The sequence below is a fragment of the Apis laboriosa genome, unplaced genomic scaffold (genome assembly GCF_014066325.1).
Source record: "Apis laboriosa isolate Shangri-la unplaced genomic scaffold, ASM1406632v1 scaffold112_cov148, whole genome shotgun sequence".
Lineage (NCBI taxonomy): Eukaryota > Metazoa > Arthropoda > Insecta > Hymenoptera > Apidae > Apis > Apis laboriosa.
In genome coordinates this window covers 1,674,796-1,697,291 of record NW_025220865.1, presented here as the reverse complement: position 1 = coordinate 1,697,291, position 22,496 = coordinate 1,674,796, and the positions used below count along the sequence as shown (strand labels likewise).

At 24.3% G+C, this 22,496-nt stretch overlaps 3 protein-coding genes across 4 annotated transcripts; 2 read left to right on the top strand and 1 right to left on the bottom strand.

Annotated features, from left to right (window-relative positions):
* LOC122715342 (glucose-6-phosphate isomerase) lies at positions 1 to 3,205 on the top strand. Its single transcript, XM_043937465.1, has 11 exons — positions 1 to 224; positions 578 to 671; positions 766 to 957; positions 1,051 to 1,131; positions 1,221 to 1,436; positions 1,528 to 1,767; positions 1,924 to 2,104; positions 2,179 to 2,297; positions 2,369 to 2,597; positions 2,702 to 2,768; positions 2,847 to 3,205. Exons 1-11 carry the CDS (start codon positions 94 to 96, stop codon positions 2,968 to 2,970), a joined length of 1,674 nt encoding a protein of 557 aa, XP_043793400.1. The 5' UTR covers positions 1 to 93; the 3' UTR covers positions 2,971 to 3,205.
* A 618-nt stretch (positions 3,206 to 3,823) lies between these two features.
* LOC122712795 (dolichol kinase) lies at positions 3,824 to 6,680 on the top strand. The gene is made up of 7 exons (XM_043932697.1): positions 3,824 to 4,000; positions 4,564 to 4,817; positions 5,045 to 5,265; positions 5,335 to 5,517; positions 5,602 to 5,811; positions 5,887 to 6,214; positions 6,448 to 6,680. Exons 1-7 carry the CDS (start codon positions 3,921 to 3,923, stop codon positions 6,579 to 6,581), a joined length of 1,410 nt encoding a protein of 469 aa, XP_043788632.1. The 5' UTR covers positions 3,824 to 3,920; the 3' UTR covers positions 6,582 to 6,680.
* A 2,840-nt stretch (positions 6,681 to 9,520) lies between these two features.
* Positions 9,521 to 19,585, bottom strand: LOC122712397 (synaptotagmin-4). Of its 2 annotated transcripts, XR_006346332.1 has the most exons (7): positions 19,344 to 19,585; positions 17,232 to 17,546; positions 16,515 to 16,888; positions 15,951 to 16,109; positions 15,330 to 15,647; positions 13,179 to 14,278; positions 9,521 to 10,611 (listed from the first exon to the last, which is right to left on the bottom strand). XR_006346332.1 is itself a non-coding variant. In XM_043932044.1 (6 exons), exons 1-6 carry the CDS (start codon positions 19,393 to 19,395, stop codon positions 14,159 to 14,161), a joined length of 1,338 nt encoding a protein of 445 aa, XP_043787979.1. In that variant the 5' UTR covers positions 19,396 to 19,585; the 3' UTR covers positions 11,312 to 14,158. The 2 variants fall into 2 exon arrangements, 1 of the variants encoding a protein (XP_043787979.1); XM_043932044.1 differs by lacking the exon at positions 9,521 to 10,611 and having other exon boundaries at positions 11,312 to 14,278.
* Between the last annotated feature and the right edge of the window lie 2,911 nt (positions 19,586 to 22,496).

The window sequence follows — 22,496 nt, the reverse complement described above, 5'->3', positions numbered from 1 at the left end:
ATGAATGAATGCAGTTTATAAATCGTTGATCATAGAAACGTATTTGGATTTGTGATTAACAGCGCGGTTTTCTTAAATTAAAAAAAAAGAAAAATGAAACCAAAACTACAATTAACATCCGAAGTAGCATGGACTAAATTGCAACAATATTTTTCCACAAATGGTTCAAAAATCAAAATATATGATCTTTTTCAACAAGATCCAAAACGCTTTGAAAATTTTAGGTAAGTTTTATTTGTCCTTGACATGTGACCTTGATATGACCTTTCGAAAAATGTTGAATAAACGCTCAAATAAAATTATCGCTTATAAATTTATTATGAAAATATTTTTCTTGCATTTTTTTTTTATAAAATTAAAATGAATATTTTTATTATTTTAATTTTTGTAAATTTTTTAAATTTTTTCTTTATTTGATTTTATGCATATATATATATATTTAAAGTATAAATTAGATAATACAAAGAAATATATTTTGTATCAGAATGAGAAAAAAAATAGCTTTATTATGATGAAATTAAAAAATTTAATTTAAAAAGTATTTTATTAATATTTAATATATTAATTATTATTATAGCTTAGAAATTTCTACTCCTGAAGATGGACCAATTTTACTTGATTATTCTAAAAATCGTCTTACTAAAGAAGCATTGCAATTATTATTGGAATTGGTATATATTAAAATTATTAAAATTATGTAATTATAAAAATTTATATAAATATAATATATTTTAATATATTTTGTCAAATTTTATTAATTTTAAGGCAAAAGCACGTGAAATAGAAGCTGCAAGAGATGCTATGTTTAAAGGAGAAAAAATTAATTTTACAGAAAATAGAGCAGTTTTACATATTGCTTTACGTAATAGACTTAATAAACCGATATTGGTTGATAATAAAGATGTAATGCCAGATGTGAATGCTGTATTAAATCATATGAAACAATTTACTAATGAAGTAAAATTAATATATATAATTATTGCTTTTTTATTGTATTTTTAATTTTTAGAAATAATTTTTCATGTAATATTTATTTTTCTTATGTTATAGATTCTTTCAAAACAATGGAAAGGTTTTACTGGTAAACCAATTGAAGATGTTGTTAATATTGGAATTGGTGGTTCAGATTTGGTATATATTATATAAATTATTGTCTCTTTATTTCAAATGTAAATAAATTCTGTTTTCATTAAAATATAATTGTAATTATACATATATAGGGTCCTTTAATGGTAACTGAAGCATTAAAGGCATTTCATATTGGACCACGTGTTCATTTTGTTAGTAATATAGATGGAACTCACATAGCTGAAACTCTAAAAAAATTGAATCCAGAAACAACTCTTTTTATAATAGCATCAAAAACATTTACTACTCAAGAAACAATTACAAATGCTATTTCTGCTAAAATCTGGCTTTTAGAAACTTTAAAAAATGTAAGTAAAAAATAAAGTAAAAAATAAAAAAAATGTAAGTAAAAAATAGGAAATACAATTTCACAAATTATATTTCATAAATTTTTTATAGCCTACAGCGGTTGCACAGCATTTTGTTGCATTGTCTACTAATAATCAAAAAGTAAAAGAATTTGGTATTGATGAGAAAAATATGTTTGGATTTTGGGATTGGGTTGGAGGACGTTATTCATTATGGTCTGCTATTGGTTTATCAATTTGTTTATCTATTGGATTTGAAAACTTTGAAAAATTATTAAGTGGAGCACACTTTATGGATCAACATTTTTGTACTGCTCCATTAGAAAAAAATGTAAATACTTAATTCTTGCTTATAATTAGATTTTTAGTTTAGTTAAGTGAAATATTAAAATATTGAATCATTATATATTTAACAAAACATTGTACATATATATTCAATGAAATATATCATATATTCATATCATATATATGACACATTATTTTATAGGCATCAATTATATTAGCTTTGCTTGGAATATGGTATCACAATTTCTATAAAACTGAAACACATGCATTATTACCATATGATCAATATTTACATAGATTTGCTGCTTATTTCCAACAAGGAGATATGGAAAGTAATGGAAAATATGTTACACGAGAAGGAAAAGTTGTGAATTATACTACTGGTAAATATTTTACGTATTCTATTATATATCTAGAAAAAAAAATGTATGAAAAAAAAATAAATAAATGTCTTAAGGTCCAATTGTGTGGGGAGAACCAGGTACTAATGGACAACATGCATTTTATCAATTATTACATCAGGGTACGAGACTTGTTCCTTGTGATTTTATAATTCCAATACAATCACATAACAAGGTACTATTAAAATTAATCATTTAATTAATCATTTAATAATTTTAATAAATAATAGAATATTAATATTTCAGGTTCAAGGAAATCTTCATCATAAAATTTTGCTTGCAAATTGTTTTGCACAAACTGAAGCTTTAATGAAAGGAAAAAATGAAAATGAAGCACGAACTGAATTGCAAAAAGCAGGCATAAATCCTGAACAAATAAATTTGTTATTACCACATAAAGTATTTGAAGGGAACAGACCAACCAATACTATTCTTCTTAAAAAAATAACGCCTTTTACTCTTGGAGCTTTGATTGGTAAATTTAACATATATAATATACTAAAATGTTGTTTATATTTATATTAATGTTGTAATATATATATTATATATATTATATTTAAATATATTTTATTTTTATAGCTATGTATGAGCACAAAATATTTGTACAAGGAATTATTTGGGATATTAATTCATTTGATCAATGGGGGTAAATACTTATTTCAATATTTAATAATTGAAAATTTTAAATGAATAAGTAATAAATAAATCAATTTTATTCCAACAGTGTTGAATTAGGAAAGCAGTTAGCAAAAGTAATTGAACCTGAATTAGAGAGTACTCAACCAGTTACAAATCATGATTCATCAACAAACGGGTTAATCGCATTTGCTAAAAAATATATTTCTTAAATGTTTCTTGATAAATATATATAAAAAAATTGATGTTATATAATTAATTAAAAATTTTAATTATTATAATGAAATTATCAATATTTAAATTGTTAGATAAATAATTTTTTAATGTTCTTTAAATTAATGTTAAGTTAATACTAAGTATTATATTCCTTTGCATAAGTTATAATTGATATATTATAAAATTTTCATTTACATTATGTAATTAATGTGAATGAAAAATATAAAATGATTGTTAAATAATATTGTATTATAAATAATATAAATTGTTAAATATATATATAAATTGTTAAATATATATATAATATATAATATATATAAAAAATATTTAGCAAAGCATTAATTTATTTTGTTCTTGCAATATTGTTTTATTATTTTTATATAAATGTTTTATATAATGTTTAATAAATAATATAATAATTATTGATATATTTTTATCTTTTGTTTGTAATATTTTGTGTCAATGTTTGCGCACATACAAACATATATATATATATATAAATATATACATACATACATACATATATACATATACAATATATTATCATAAGAAAAGTTTAACTTTTTATTATTTAATTAAATATTATTAAGTTTATTATTATAACTAGTTTTATAAATTATATATAAATCATAATAAATTCAATATAAAATATATATATGATGATATAAATAATAATAATATATAACATAATATTTAATACAAAAATATAAATGAATTATTGATAAATATTAAAAATTATAGAATAAAACTTTAAAATTTGCATAAAATGAAATTAAATTATAAAATTATTTTGTAACTATTTATTATATATTCTATATTCTCATAACATGAAAACAAAAAATATGACGGAAAAAGCTTTTCAGATAACTACATTTTTCATGTCAAATGTTTAGGGGTGTGGTTAATGGTGTAAAAACGAATAATTTTTTTTAATTCCTTATCAACAATGGAATTTCTTTTAAAAAAATATAGATATTTTGAAGAAAGGATATTACATAGTTTGAAAGATAATGGCATAAAACATCGGTATGTTCATTATTTATTGTATAAATATAAAAATTAATGTGACTTAACCTCAAAGTTTATTTTAGAATATTGATTATTTGATATGTTTATATTTTATATATTCGTTAAAAATTGTGTAATATGTAAAGAAATAAAGTTTGTTTTTTTAAATATTTATAATATATATTAATATACTCAATTCTCTCTCTTTCCAAGTATTATTTAATGAATATCTTTCAATAATATAGACATATATATATTTAAAAATAAATTAAGTAAACAAATATATATGGAATGTTAAACATATTTTTAAATTCTTATAAAATATTTTTGATCAATTGATCTAAATAAAAATAAGTTTATTTTTTTACTTTTTTTAAAATTATAATTATAATTATCCATATATTATGTTTATATTATATAATATTCAAAATTATATATAATTTAAAAATATTTATATGTTTGATATCTATATTTATAAGTATAACTATAATGATATTATCAATATATATAATATTTATATTTATATTTATGAAAATTTATAATCATTAAAATTTTTATAAAATTATGAAAAATATTTTTAGGATAAAAGCTAATACTGGATTATGGCTTGGAACATTAATAGGTCTAAGCGCAATTTTAACTCTATTAGAAGAAGATACTAGTTATTCTGAAATCTGTCTAATTGTGGGTCTCACAGGAATTGGTCTTATTATTAGTTCTATATGTTTATATTTGAGATTATCAAGTGAAAAAATAACAGTTAAAGATTTTCAAGCTATATATTTTTTACCAGCTATAATAACATCCTTATTATATCTTTTTGTTGCAAATAAAGGTACAATTTATAAATATTATTTTGTTATTAATAGTTTTTTGTCATATCTTATAATATATTAATCAATTAGCTAAATTAAAAAATTAAAATTAAAAAAAATTTTACATGAATGTGATTTATATAAATCGTAATATTATATTATATTTTATGTAAATATTTTTTATTTAATATTTTATAAAATCATTATTTTAGTTAAAATTGTTTTATTCATTCATATATAAGAACAGGACTATTGATGAGTGTCATATGGGGCTTAAGTGTTAGTAGTTTAGGAACTTGGGGCATTCTTCAATTGATGTCTATATTTCCTTATTGTTTTACAATCGGAGAAGCAACAGCAGTTATGCATGGGTGTATTTTGTTTCTTATATCCGTGGTAACAAATTTGCCCTTAAGATATCATTTGCCACCAATCCATGATAATGATATTGCAACAGTTTTTTTACAGGTATTTTAAAGGGAATTTTTTATTTCAATAAATTTGATGTGATTAAGTAATTAAAAAATATATTTTCAGATTATAATGCTATATGTGATATCAGTATGTTTAATATCTAATTATTTTTCAATGTTTAATTCAACTAAAAATTTTTACATATTGGCTATTAGTCTTTTAACAATTGTTATACCATTAATGCATATCTTATTGGATCAAAATCCTTTGATTTGGATATTTTATTTCTGTAGTAAAACGAATAAGGTTAATAATAATAATTTACAATACTATATGAATTACAATACTATATGAATATGAAATTATTTTTAATACTTGCAAATATTACAGATCATCTTAATTGGATATTGGATTATATGTTTATTATTAGGTATAACAGTTGTTACATATCAAATATTAATAAATCTTCAAGCAACAACTTCAACTAGAAAAATGTTTCATTTATTAGCTGTACTTGTGTATATACCTGGTTTAATATATGAACGTACATTACTATATCTAGCTAGTGGTATAATAATGGGATTATTTGTATTTCTCGAGGTATATAACTATGTTTAATAAAAAATTACATTTTTTTTAATATGTTTATAATATTCTTAAATTTTTTATTTTTAGTTGATAAGGTATTTACAAATACCACCTCTTGGGAAAATATTACAACAAGGATTTTCTGTATTTGCTGATGAAAAAGATAATTTAATTTCTTTAACGCCTTTATATTTATTTTGTGGCTTATCCTTTCCACTTTGGATGCCTACCAATAATCTTTCATTATTAATTTTGCTCAGTGGTATTTTAACAGTTGGTGTGGGTGATACTGCTGCTAGTTTTATTGGTAGTAAATGGGGCTTTCACAAATGGACCAATTCAAATAAATCTTTTGAAGGAACAATTGCTTGTTTTCTTACTCAAATTGGATTAATATGTTTTTTAACATTTATGGGTATGTAATATTTAAAAATTTAAAACATTTTTCTTAGATTCTTATAAATTTATAAGTTTATAAGTTTTTATTTTTATAATTAAATTTAATATATATAAATATATATATTAAAGAAATCATATTTTTTTTAAATAAAATAATAAAATAAAACATTATTTTTTACATATTATAAATTAAAATTAAATATATGAAATTATTATATCTTAAAATTAATATATATATTTTTATAATAGGTTACATAGATAGTGGTTGGTTATTTTTGCGAAGTTTATTATTAAGTATTGTGCTGTCATTTGTCGAAGCACAAACAAATCAAGTTGATAATTTAGCATTACCTTTGTTAATGTATGTATGTTTAATGGTTTAGATATTTTTTAAATATAAAATAGTATATAGTAAATATTTTGAAAGTAATATTTTAACATAAATATTGATTGTTTAACATAGAATGGACCAAAGGTATATATATATAATGTTTTCTTATTTCATTATTTTATATTTATATAAAATATTATATTTAAAATATTTAAAATATAGCAAAATATTTTTTTGTATATAACATATTTTTTTAAATAATGCACTGATTTATTTTATATAAATAATATTTAATATTACTTATTAATCAAAAACTTTTTAAACTATATGCTATGTCATTATTAATAATGAATTAAAATTCTATGATATAAAAATTATATGTATTATTTGAAATTTTTTTTTGTAATTTATATTTTAAGTAATACAAAGATTTTACCAATATATATTATTTTCTTGTAAGTTTTATAAAATAATATTATATATTATATATAATATTATTTTATATATTATATATTATATTATATTATATATTATAATTTTATAAAATAATATTTATGTGAAATGTTTATATTATTTTTGTACATAAACGGGAATGTTTATTAATATGTTTGAACACAAACTCTTATATGAATAATTACTTAATATTTGATATTTATGCATTTAATCATCTAATTTTTTATTTTTAATATGTGCAAAAAATATAAATGTATTGCAATAATTTATATAACTTATTATTCTATAATTTATTCATTCCTGTTAATGCATTTTTATATTTCATTCAAAAAAATTTGTAAACAAAATTTATAAATAAAATATTTTTATAACTGTATATATTGTCAATACTTTGTTGTTTAATATTAATTTTAAAAAAGACAAATAAAAATGATTTATTTTAAAGTCAAATGATAACTTACCGTTAATTTTATTTAATAATAATGATAAATTAAAAGTATATCAATTTATATATATATGTATATATATATATAAAGTATATAAAAATATATATATAAATATATTGATTTTTGTATTGAAATTTTTATATTTGTTACATAATTTTAGTATTATATATTATTTTATATATATTTTATATTTATATATATATTTATATGTATATATTTTATATTTTTATAAAATATATTATTTTTTCATAAAAGAGGATAAGTTTGAAAAAGATCATGAATTATTTCGTTTCATTATTTTATTGACCACACAGCCTTAAAATCTGATCGTACATAGCATGTCAATATATGCCGCGTCTATGTGCATACATGATATGCGGAATGTTTGAAAAGCACCAATTTCTTGTCAAGATTTATTTTTATTGTGAACTTTATATTAAATATAATTTTGCTATACTGAGGCATTTGCAAAGAAAAATATCAACATTTATCTATATTAATATTTCTAGATTTTCATTTTATTTTTTGTTGAAACATATTTTTATCAATTGTTTTGTTATACTATAATTATTCACTTATAAGAAAATTTATATAATGGAATAGATTTATAAACATATTTAAATTATTATTAATTAAAATATAATAAAGATATGTATCTATAACTTTTTTTATAATTTTAAATTTATATAAATTAATATTTATATTAATTTATCGTTATTTTTTCTATTGATATTTTTCTTTATAAATTATTTTTTATTATAATTTTTTTTAGCTCATTTAAATATGAATGATTATATTAATTTAGATTATTTATATTTATATAAGTATATTTTCATGTATTGTATACAAGTGCCATTATTTTTTTTGTAATTATTAAAGATAATTAGATATTTTATTTTAAGAAATATAATTGATTTGCAATTGTCAATTAATTTTCTTATTGGAAAAAAAATGAAAATAAAAATAAAAAATTGAAACAAAAAATAAAACAAAAAAATTATAATATTTTTTTTTTGTAAAGATTATTATAAAAGCAAAATGACTTTAATTGATGTTATTATTTGTATTGTACATTAATTATTTATTGTACATATAAATATTTTATTACATAAATTATGAATTAAAAGTGATATTTTAAAATCTAATTTCGCAATGTGTACGATATGATACAGAAGTCATAAGTAGTTTTAAAATATGTTTGCAAAATAGTTTTTCGGATCTTTATTTATTTATTTAATTTTTTTATCAAATTGAAAATATATATATATATATATATATATCTTTTATTTCTTTCTCATCTGATATTTAATATTTTATATAAATAAATTATCTGAGAAGTAAGTAAAAAATTATAATAAAAATGTATTATTAAATATAAAAATAATTGTAATTATAATAATAAATATAATTTTAATAAAATTATAATATATAATTATTTGAATATTAAAACAATTTTTTTTGTCTAACAGATTTTCATTATTTTATATATTTAATTTTATAAAATAATGAAAAATATAAAATATATCACATTATAAAATAAAATATTTCTTCAATGTGTTAATATAACCAATTATTTTTCATGATTCTTTTTTTGAAGAAGATTCTAAAATGAAATATTGATTTTTTATGTTTTTATACAGTAATAGATCTAAAAAAAAAGAAACTAGCCGATTTTGTACGCAAAATATTGTCAATAACTTAGACTTAATATTAAATCTTTCATTAACTTCAGTTTCTTAAAATTTACTATTATATGAATGTTCATAAAAACTTAATATAATGACTTCAAAATCTTCTAATATAAGTGAATGTATATTTTAAATGTATATATTTAAAATTTATATTAATATGTAATATAATTGAATTTTATTACAATTAAAAATTTATCATTTTCAAAATATTATATTAACAATTATATTTCGTAAAATAATAATCATATACTATATGAAAAATATATTTTGAAATATTACAGAATAAATATAATATAGAATAAAGAAATAAAAAAAAATATAAAAAATGAATTTACAAAATTTTTAAAATGATTTTGTTTTGAGAAAAAAAATATAAAAAATAATTTTGTTCCATTTAAAGATAATTTACATATTATTTTTTATTGGAAAACAGGAAAGGATTCTAAACAATTAAAATGAATCTCTTTTCTATATTCCACAAATTAATATCAACTACATTGTAAATCTCAATACAAAAAATTGTTGTAAAGTCTATAAGAAAAAAATTTCGATAAATGAAAGAAGAAATATGATATAAAGGAACTGCGACAAGAACGGTGATTTTCCAGCATTCAGTATCGACGTTCATCATGTTATATCATATCTGTTGATCTCAAGAAGCTTTTTTTTATATTTGCATTTTCTGATGAATCAATATTCTAACGAATATATCAGAACAATCAAATAATAATACTTAAATTTTTATGAGAATGATTATTGTATATTTTTTATTCTTCAAATATTTCATGAATTCTATATTCATGATTCTATATTCCAGTTTTATGATTCTAATATTCCAATATTCATTCTATATAAACATTAAGGATTTACTCGTTAGAAATTGTCATCAATTTGTCAGAAATCGCATCAACTATAGCCTTATCAGAAAATCGTCGAACAATCGATAACAAGCTTCATGGAGAACGACAGACGATATTTATGAGATGTTTCTCTACGTGCTACTTATTATATTCGTTTCTTATATAGTTGTATTTTTAATGGTATAGCAATTAAATAAATATTCTGAAATTCTTGATCATGTAATGCCATTTTTTTCTTTGGTTGTATAACGTTATGTGCAATATTATCGATCTTTTGAATTTCTCCTCTTTTCTTTTTCTACCATACTTAATTATGAAAATTTATGTATTTAATGTATCTTTTATCTTTTGTAATATATTGTAATGTACCTGTTGTTACTTTCGTTTTTTATTGGTGCTGATCTATACGATACTTCGTGTTTGTTGCATCTTCGTTTCTATAAGAAAAAATTCCTTTTTCTTTTTGCCTCAATAGTTCTTTTTCTCTGATCTTGCCTTTTCATCTCTTGCAAAGGAAGGACGATGGAGCGGAAAGTTACGATAAAAAAATAAGCAATCGTTTTATATGTCACTAGTTATTGACTTTGACGTGCGCGTGTATATGAACATCTTACTTGTCAGGTGCTTTTCTTCTGTGGACAGAAAATACAAATCGCATTTTTATTTGGTTTCATCATTTGTTCTATAACTCTAAGCGTTGCTTCTTATTTGTTTGTGTTAATTTTATTTCATTTGATTAATTCAAATTTTCATTCAAAAATTAATTAACATTTACTATATTTATCATGCAGTTTTAATTATTTTATTTTATCCTAATTTTCACAGTTAAATAATTTTATTTTCTGTGTTTCATTTAACATATTGGTAAGATATTATTTTTATTGATGTATTACATGAAAGTTTTAATACAATGTTTAATATAATTTTATTTTTTTGATATTTAACTTTACAAAAAAAACAAAAAATATATATTTGTAATTTAAGTTTTTAATTGAATTTTTTTTTTTTGGAATTTGAATTAAGTAAAAAATTTATTGACATAATTTTTAATTTATATATATTTTAAAATATGTAATATGAAATGTTCATTGAAATTTTTGAAACTTTGCATTGAAAAACGTTGCTCTATTTTGTAATCGAATATTATATTAAAAATATTTACTTAATCGAGTTACATATGATTACTTTCTAGGAACATTTTTGTTATTTTTTTTCATGAAATTTTTATTATGTTATATATGTAGAATCATCAGAAAAAAAGCCCTGAATGTAGTAAATATTTCGAAATTAATAGTAATTGTATAATAATGCTGAAGAATTCTGAAGTTATTTTAATTGTGAAGCGCTAATATTTCCATATAATCCATGTGTATTAAAAATTATCTTAAATTTAAATTAATTTTATATTTTTTCGATAAATTCAAACGTATAATATTTTAATCGATATTCGTTATTCATCGCAGTGTTGTATATGCGAACGGGGTCTGTAAACAAAAATTTTTTTCACATAATTAAATGATATACCTCGTACGCATACATTGATTTATTTTTCAGTGAAATTGATTTAAAAACTATTAATTTGTAATTAGAATTCTTTCTAATTATATTCTTATATATATATATATATTTAAATTCATCAAATAAGTAAAAAATATAATATTAATTGAATAAAAATAATTTTCTATTTATAACAATAGGTACATCAATACATTGTCAAATAATAAAGTTTTTTTTAAAATAATATGTAATTTGATTGCATAAAGCAATGTTAATAATACTTTCACTCGTTGAAAGCTGACTTTTGCTATTTTTATGATTATTTAATAATAATAATAATAATAATTAACTATCATTAAAAATTTTTCAACAAGATTACTACTTGACATTTCTTGTTATATTTTCTTGTTATATTCTGTGCAAATGGATTTTTTTTCATAAACTATAGTTGTACATTCTAATTTTTTCATTAATAGCAATTGAAACCACAATGACTTCTTAATTAAATAAAGATTTCGATCATTCTTTTTTCTATTTAAACATAAGTTACATATTTACAATCGCAAAGCATGGCGACTTCATTGGCACTTTAAAACAACGTCACAATTCCTCGACCCCGTTCCACAAATAAAGTGAAGAAAAAAATACTTCACTTTTGTCACGAATATAAAATCAACTATTTATTTGCAAGAAATAAAAAATTGAATATAACAGCGTAAAATATACGAATAATCTAATGCACCATAAACTTTTTATAGCAATATATATTGTTTTCTCTCCTATGCAAATACATATATTATGTACTTGATACAGCACTTTCTGCTGCAGCAAGTAGTATGAGAACTTTATTGAATGTTTTTTAAAAATTTTATTTTGAGGAGAGAGACGCATCAAAAATTTTTGACATTTTTTAATGGAAAAGCTGGCGCTGATTTTTGCGTTTAGCAATCGTAGTTTTCCTTATTCTTAATAATCAAATTATCATTCGGCCAGTTGACGTGGAGCTAGGGAATTTTGGAACAGGAACGAATAATCGTAATATTGTTTTTAAGTTTAATTGATGCTTATGCTGTTTTCAACATCTCCACGTCTCGTGGTGCTTGCATACTTTCTGTACAAGAATCGCTCCACAAAATATACTTCACTCATTTATTATATAATCGATTCGGAAATTATTTATTATTTGAGGTTATTATCTACTAAAATTTTAAATTTTATTTTTTATAAAGATCGAAAAATAATAATCAAAATTAATTGAAAATTACTTGAATCTTTTTTTCTGCTAAGAACAAAGTCTGACAGAAAATTATATTGTAAGATTGTTCCCGTTTATTATAATATGTTTGATAAATATTTTGGAGAGATTCTTGTATCTTGACGACAAGCGAAATAAACATAGTTGCGAGTGTATCATGACTTTCGATATTCTCTGTTACAATTAATTCTTATTCACTTTTTCAAAAACGACGATTTTCATGATCTTTATGATCACAGGGTCATGTAAAATCTTTCTTCTTATTGAACAAAAATTCAAGTTCCATAAATTTCAAGTTATAAATGCTATTTTTTTAAAAATATATTACATTATTTTCTTTACATAAAAATAGTAATATTTTAATATATGTTTCATCTGCAATTTAAATTGAGAATCACTGATTTAAAAATTTTTCTTTAACGTAATTTTTTTTAAAATGCAACCAACTTTCGACAGCACGACCCTGTGCAGCGATGTTCATCAATCAGCAAACGTTCGATTGCTTCATATTTAACTGCTTCATTTTCCTCCTCCCTTTGCCATCTGGTCGGAAATCTTAACAACTATATTTATCGTAAAGCATTTTGTATGCGTTTCTCCCGCGATCGTTTGCTACTGCGATAAATGAAGATGCAATCGACGGTCGATTAAAATTTGATTCTTCGTTCGATTAATCGATATCGATAATGGAAACGATATCGATCGTATCCAATCGATCGTATCGATATCGATTTGAATGTACGAATGAGCGATATTAATTCTTATCGCAACTTTAAACGAGTGAATATTATATTTTCTTCGAGAGCTAGAAACATAGAAGAATCAATTTTCGATTGTAAATCTTCAATTATTATTAATCTAATTGATATCATTGTTGTAATCTTGATATTATTGATTTATTTTGAATAGAATATTGATAAATGTCTATATATAATGTACTGTTATTAATCACAGAAAAGAAAAAAATTTATTAAACAAATCATTTTTTTATTAAATGAAAATTTATATTTATAGAAATAACTCAAATCAAGAAAAATATTAAAGAAAAATATCAGTTGATAATATCGATTTCCTCGGTATCTAAATCGAGAGAAGCAAGTGCAGTTTCGTTATCGAATCGATGCCTGGTTGTATTCGGAAATTATCGTGCGATCAGAAGTTACTCTTCGTACTCGCTTCATGCCGACACGTAACGATTAGATGTTTCACGTGGTGCATCCGCAGTTGCATCGATCGCGGGTGGACGTGCCGCCACTCGCTTCAAGCCTAATATACATCGAGTATTAGGTTTACAAAACAGATACCCTACTTCATCGTAGGGTTTCAAGGGGTTGGATTGGTGGTTTTACAATAGAGAAGGACGTGGGGCTTTTTGGATAGTTGGAGATGGGATTCCAGGAAAATTGATAGAGCCGGGAGAGATTTATTTACTCCCTTAATTTGTGCCAATCAGCGATCTGCCTCTGCGGCGAGCTACAAACTTCTCTCCAATGATTCAAAGCGGATCCTTGACATTCTGGCCCACCGAATTCAAGTCGTCCAATAACCTAAAAATTATACAATTATATTAATATACAATTATGTTAAATTTAATACGTTTGAATTCTTTTATCATGTTAGAAATATAATCTATTCTAATTTCGTAGAATATTTCCTATAATTAAATTAACATGAAATGCACGGATAGAATTCTGAAAATTAAGATTATTTAAAGATTGATTTCTCGATCGAATGGTATTTTGTTTAGCATTGTGTTATGTAAGAAAATTGCGAAAAATCACGCTACGCTGGGCGTGTGTACGACTTTCAGTCGCCTCACGCTATATTATATACTTTATCTACATACATAGTATAATATTGTATATAGTTTAAGAGAATAGTACGTTACGTGCATGTAACATGACTTAATTGTTCGATCAATCATGCACTTTTCAGTTGACCAATACAGCCACAAATGAAATTACCAAGTATTTCTAGAAATTTTTATCTTTATGTTTTATACAGTAGTACAAAGATTAATGTAATACTATGTTAAATCGTAATACTTTTATTTTTAATATTACTTTTAGAGTTTTATCTTACAAAATCTTACAAATTTATAAGATCTTACAAAACTTTCCTCTTAACACAAAAAGAGAAAAAAAAAAAAGTATTATTTACTAATCATGATATACTACACAACAAACTTTTATTTTCAGGAAAAATTTAAGTTTTTAAAATTATATTTAAAAGCAAATAAAGAGCAATAGAATATGTTTAATGAAACATGTCTAAAAAATTAATTAAACAATTCAATTTTTATTTTATTTATACACTCTGATATAAATATAGTTAATGAATATTTTATTTATTATTTATATAAAAAATTAAAAGATTAAAGAAAATTTAAATTTACTATATAAAAATTAAAGAAATGGAATATTTTTCTGTTCTTATGAAAATTATTATATAAAAACAATTGTATCAACAATTATATTATTAAAATATATATATATTTACAAATGAAAACAACGTCCTGAAAAATTGATTGAATCGATGATATTTAAAATGGGAGAACAAAAGTCATAGCGAAATAAAAGCAAAGTTACAGGAACGTACCTCGTTTCTTGTAACGCGATCCCAATCGATCAACATAAACTCGAGGCTGACATTGTTAAGACCATCAGCACCATTCGGAATATCGAATACGAAAGACTCGTTGAATACCGGACTAAGGGTACGTTTCTTTACGCGCGTCTTCCTCTTTGCAATGCGTTGAGAATTGTACAGAAGATAGATCTTGACATATGGATCCGCTAACCCAGTCACGTCCATCTTGGGCAAATTTTGCGCCTTCAGCACAACTACCGTCAATCGGCTGTTGATTGGTTGCCAACAAAGGGAGACGAGCAGCTCTCCCCTACCTTGTGATTGAATCTGAAATTACAGGTATGATTCTTAAATTATTATTATCAAATTTATTTGATATAAACTTGCGTTTATATATCACAGTTAAGTCTAAAATATATATAATTTTATTTAAAAGTTACATTTATTTCTATTTTCTAATAGATATTAATAAATATTCAAAATTAATATTTAATTAAAAAATTAAATTGGTTACAAAATTTTTTCAAACAAATATAATAAACATTTTAAAATTTTTAATTCGGTATGTATCTTAAATATACAATAACTTTAAAAAATAATTTTCTTTACAGTTTATGATTTGTTTCTTACCTTCAGACTTCTAGGACATATTTTTCGGCACAACGATATCGCTTGATTATCGGCCTCCTCCAAGCCGGGCACCGTCGAAAGTGCACATGTCAATTCACCGATAATATCATCTCGAGAATATCTATCGAAGCTAAGCACTATAAAGTGTAGACTGATTTTCTGCGAACGGTAATAAGAAGATATATGATATATCGGGCTATTGATATTTTAATTTATCGATGTCCTAAATTTAAATTATTTTTACCTTTATTTTTTTAAAAATTAATTTAACTTATTTATTCGATAACTTATTATTAAATCAAATTATTATTAAATTATTATTAACGTTAAAATTATATAATATATAACATTTCTTTCCTTGAATTATATTATTTTTGTTAACTTAACCTTCTATACATTAATATCATAAATTAGCACATTTCCTAGTATAATAAATATTTGAATATTTTATGTTATATGCAGGAGAGAAAAATATAACTAAATTCTAAAATTCAAGACATTCTTGTTGAAATTTATTCAAACAGTAATTAGATATTGAGAGAAGAGGAAAAGGTAACGAGTTACCTGAAGCTGATCCTTCGATATCCCGAAGAATGTGAAGTCCTCGTCGTAGACAGGATCTCTGGTGTTTCTGAGCACTCTGGTTTTCGCCTGATGCTGCTTATCAGGCAACAGTTTCAATTTCACGTAAGGATCGCTGGTGGCATTTTGTTCCCTCGCGGGTAAACCCTTGCAATTCACCACCGTCACCCCGAGAGCATTTTGTTCGCTTACGTATCGCAGTTTGAACATCAGCTGACCGAGGTTGTCTTTGTTATTCTCTGTCGCGTGATTTTTCTCGCGTTCCGTTTTCTCATTGTTCTCGATTTCAGCCTTGTCCCGTTGTTCATTCTCGATACTCAATGTTACCTCGCCGGAGGGTGTCTGGGCAGGTGTACCTGCGAACAGAACAGAATCTTTTATGCTTAGAAAATTTCTTACAGTTTCAACGAACAACATCATTCAATATACTGATTTAAACAAAATTTCTTTTCTTTAATTTCATTCGCACCTTAGCTTTTTAAATGATCAAATATTTTTACAATTACAAGAAACAAGAATTATCAATAGAATTAAAATTGTAAACATTCTTATCTTTCTATCTGTTCTATCAATTACATATTACATTATTATATTATTATATTATTATATTATTATATTATTAATTACATTAATAATTATTAGAATTGGTGAAACGTTCTATATGTATTCAAATTAGATGCTATGATGATCAAAAATTACCTGTACCCTGTGGTGTTCTAGGTTGTGAACCAGGATTCGACGATTGAGACCCGGTAGGGCTTGGTGTTTGTCCACCGGAACCTGGAGGACTTTTCGCGGGTCCGGTCGGGCTTGGACTCTTCTTCAGGTAGTGGCTGGTGCTTCCAGGACTTTTAACCGCCGTCGGTTTCCTGTGGGGTGGCCTGAACGCCAGGGACTTGTCGGAATTCAGTTTGGTGTGCTCGCGACGTCGTCGACAAAGCCACCAGGTCATCGCGACGGCGCAAAGTAGGAAAACGGCGCCTATACATAGTGCGACTATGGTCGTCGTCGACACTGCAATTACGCGTTACTTTCATTAAATTCCTTTTACTCTATATTGAAAATTTGGTTTATTATTATTATTAATAATAAATTGCAAGGATTCATACGTCACATACGATTTCCACTTTCTGGAAAATTTTTACTTGTAGAGTCAATAGAAGATTAACTAAGATCCTAGAAAATTAAATGATTAGCTTCGATAGAGTTGACTTATTTGGCTTCTCATATGTGACTCATGTGTATTTTGAATGATGAAACAAGAAGTTAACTTGAAAGAGATATTATTGAGTGTTATACATATATATTATAATATAATATATAATATATCAAATATTGTTTGATAGTATTGTTTAATATTAATGTTTTACCTCAGAATAAAAGAAAATGTATTCAGAATCATATATGTAGAAGTGATTGCAAGGATATGTTGTCATCAACATCTTAAGAGAGAATTCTTTCTCTCTTTTCATTTAATATTATATTTCTTGCTTCTATTGCAATTTATCACTTTCTTCAAACGATTAATTAATTAACTTTACCTTAAACAATGAAATAGTTTAGAGATAAATACGTATATATTGATCAAAAGAATTTTGAACTTTATAAGAGAGTTAGTTGGTCAGTGCTGACTAATGCCAAGTTCCGGCAATGATGAATCATCTCGGCAATGTGCGCGTTTTACCTTACCACAAACTTCATAAGCGTTTATCAAGTACTTATAAAACAATAAAAGTCTGATAATTGTTCAGAATACAATTTATGTTTTCATCTATCTCAATAATCGTTTCTTCGAGATGAAACATATTGGAAAACATTTAAGCTTAACACCATGTATCCATGATGCTATAAATTTATATTCTATCACAAACGGATTGCAATTGAGTTTTACTTTAACGAATTATTGTCGATCGTGAAACATATCAGAAAACACGTCAACACTTGAATATCCATATAATATCATTCATATCTTAAATAATAATAAGTCAAATAAGAATAAGAATAAACGTAGAAGTCCCATTTAGAAGGGAAAATTGAATCTATTTTTAAATTCTAGTTTCAGAAATTTTAATTCAAAATATAATATTGAATTATTTAGAAGCCAAATTTCTAGATGTCAATACCAATAACGTTTAATTATTTAAGAATTAAACTTCACTTTTTCTAACTTTTAGCAGAGTCTAATTCAAAAACTGATCAATATTAATTTTTAAACTCAAGTAACAAAATACTAGCGCTTAAATGTTTATGAAATCAAACGATTATACATGATCAAGCGCTCAATTTTTCCATAAACGACATTATTAGATGGAGTTGATCCACTTGGCTTCTGCGTGCCTCATATATCACATGGTCTGGCGTCTCGTTATAAAGCCAACCATCCTCCACTATATACATACATCATCGTATCTAAATCATTCCTTAAGATTCATCTAAGAATCCAATTTTGTTGAATCAAAAGAAAAAAAAAAAAAAAAAAAAAAAAGAATGGATAGAAACGAATTGGAAAAACGATCCCAATCGATGGAAACACCCAGCCACGAAATAACACAGGTATCACGATGTAACAGCTGTCCGCAATCATGATTCCGTATTCCTTCCAACGATAGTTTCATTCAATTAAACGACACCCCCGATTATGCCGAGATTACGCCAATAATGGAAATCAACGCGCGATGGTGGAACGAAAGCTAGAATCGTGGACTGGATTGGATCGATGTCAAATGGATCATCACGAGGTGCGAATACGATTACGTCGTGTAGTGGAATCGAGCGTGAATTATCAATTCGGTGGGCTCCTCCGAAACTCACCGAAATCGACGGGTCGAATCACAGGTCCGTCTTCCGTCACTCCTCCGACCATGTTCGGCCACGTTTATCCCCCGTCTATTTGGATACGCTTTTATCCGCGTAAGTCACTCGGCCACGACGCACTGAACGAATATTTACGGTGTGCGCGGACCGTTCGTGGTATCCTGAGGCGACCATCGGACGAAATGTTTCGATCAATAATAACGGCCGGAGCTTGCGCGGAATATCCGGGGGCCGCTGGGTATGGAAAAGACGACAACCACGACACCAAGACGGCGACGCCGGTGATAATGCCGTTTCGGTGGTTGCCAGACGAACGAGACGCGGTCCCTTCCTGCGGATAACGCGAAGGTTTTCGCGCAGGTGACGATGCACTTCGACGAGGAAGAGGCGGTGAAACTGGCGGTCGAATCGATGATCGGATATCGATCGGTTGAGCAGGCTGGGTTTTTACAAACCTTTTTTGCATGGTCAGAGGAGAGGAGAGACAATTGTTTATGATTAATTTTTCTTATCCACGGAGGTGAGAGATGATGGATTTGAGAAGGTGGAGGGGGAGGGGGGGGAGGATTAAAGGATTTTTGAAATTCTGCCTATTCTGTCCTATAATCCTGGGATTTTCGAGTCGAGGGAGAGTTTAAAGTGACACGGTGATATGAGCGGGATATGGTTGGAAAAGGGGTTGGGACATAGTCGCGATTATAATGTGACTATATGTACTATGTATGATGTTATATATATGATTTTGATTTAATCTGATTTTTTTATTTTTATTTTTATTTTTAGTTTTTCTATTCTATGTAATTAGTAAATAGTAAAATTTTAGTGCAAAATGTGTGCAGAGTATGTATCCTATTTTGTTATATTGTTGATGTATTTCATTTCATGAATTTATTTTTCTTTTTTTATCGATATAAATTAATGATTTCTAAAGAAATAATAAAGGGATTCTGTCTATATTTATATTTGGGCGTGGGCTATGGTATAATGGATCCTTCTGCATGAAACTGATATATTTATTAGCATTTGCAAATCTTATTGATTTTCAATATGTTTTAAGATATTGATAAAAATATAGTATAATATCAAATAAATTTTGATTAAAAAGTTTTGCATAATAATATTTGTATAATTTAAAAAAAATATATAGGAAAGATTGTGTTATTTAAAAATTATTACAATGTTTTAAATTTATTATCTACGTTATTTACGTTATTAGCATGCTTATATTATTTATATTTATTAAATTTAATTTATAATCACCCCTTTTACAGAATGAGATGAGTAGGGGCGAAGAGAAAGGTGAGACTAAAAATTGCAACTTTAATCCACTTCGCTCGAGTTCTGTTTTGAATTATCGATCTACATTACATCTAGCACGCAGAAGATAATTCTTCTATGAGTCATCTATTACCTCGAACTTTCTAATTAAATGAATAAATCAACATTTGCATGATGATGCAAATAAGTTATTCACACTTTCTTATTATTTATTATTTTTATATAGTTATAATATATCATTAATTTTTGAAAATATTTTCAATTTTTTCCAATTTATATCAAGCCAATCTATAATTAATATATTTCTACTTATAACTATAGAAAAATTAAAAATATTATATCTAAACATTTCTTTCTTTTTATGTCAATATTTATTGATTATTAATTTAATTATTATTATTAAATTTAATTATTAATTAAATTTATTCAAATAAATATCATTTTAGTTCGAAATATTGGTAAAGATTATATTGTGAAGTATATTTAAGAATTGAACTGTAAATTTCTTGTTCACTTGGACAAGTTCATATTTTCTGTTCCCGAAAACATAGCCGATGATGCTCGACGTGAAAATAAATTTTCGTAAAATATCATGTACATAAACTGCGACATAACGTGTGCACATTGAATGCATTTTTTAAATGAATTGGATCACACGAGTGATAAATAGCTGCTATTATTTTTGAGCTTTTATCGAAATTATTATTAAATCTTTAAGTAGCAAATTTTCGCAAGTTTTGTTAAAAAATATATGAGAACATTTTTATTCTAAATATCTCTTTGTCACTTTTATCAATTAATCTTTGAAGAATTATTTACAATGATTTTATATTTATTAATTGATATCAATTAATATTATATATTATAAGTAATATATATTATAAGTAAAAGTTCAAAACAACTATTGTGTAATCGAATTTTAATCAATTTATTAACAGATAAATGGCAATGACCGTTCGTTTAATTATCTCCGTAAAACAGAATAATCTAACCCTACTTTTGAGGATAAGAATTATATCTAACTTCGGAATTACGATCAGCCGTCTTCGTCAGTTGCATCATTGCTATCTTATCCGTTATTTGTCTGTGACGTCTTGAACATGGTCGGCGCATGCGCATTACGAAAATACACTACAATACATGAAAATACTAGGTTTACCTGGGTGCATGTTTACCTGTGCTTAACCAATAGGGTCACAGAACGTTATTATGTCATTGATGATAGGAAATATCAAAATTAGTGGACATTATTTTAATTATTACATATTTTGAATTTTTTAGATAACTTTTATATGTATTGATAATATCCTTACAAGATCGTTATATTCTTATGTCGTCGTTAAATATAGGGTGTTCTGAAAAATGGAAAATGTGAATTTTAAAAATATTATTTGAATGATTTTCATATGATTGTATATAAACATTATTATAGTTTATAGTAAATAAATTTATATTAATGATAAGAATAAAAAGAAAAATAATAAATAATAAATCAAAAGTATATTATAGAATTATTATAATATTATACATATTATATTGTATTATAAATAATAGATAAATAAAAATTTATAAAAATTATCTAGAAATATTCTTTTTATATTATAATTTTTATAAAATTTCATTTTCACTTTATTATGGATATACATAAATAATCTATAATTCTATAGTAATAAATATTTTAAATTCAACATTATTTTACAATTTTACTTACATCATAATTTTTTTAGATTTTTCTTCACATCTTCCTTTAGAAGAATACAAACAGTTATTACTATTAATGCATATTTGAAACGACTTATAGAGCCGTTCCACTGCGTCAGTTGGTATCTGCGCAGAAGACAAATATCAAAGTAGTCTATAGTAACGTGGACT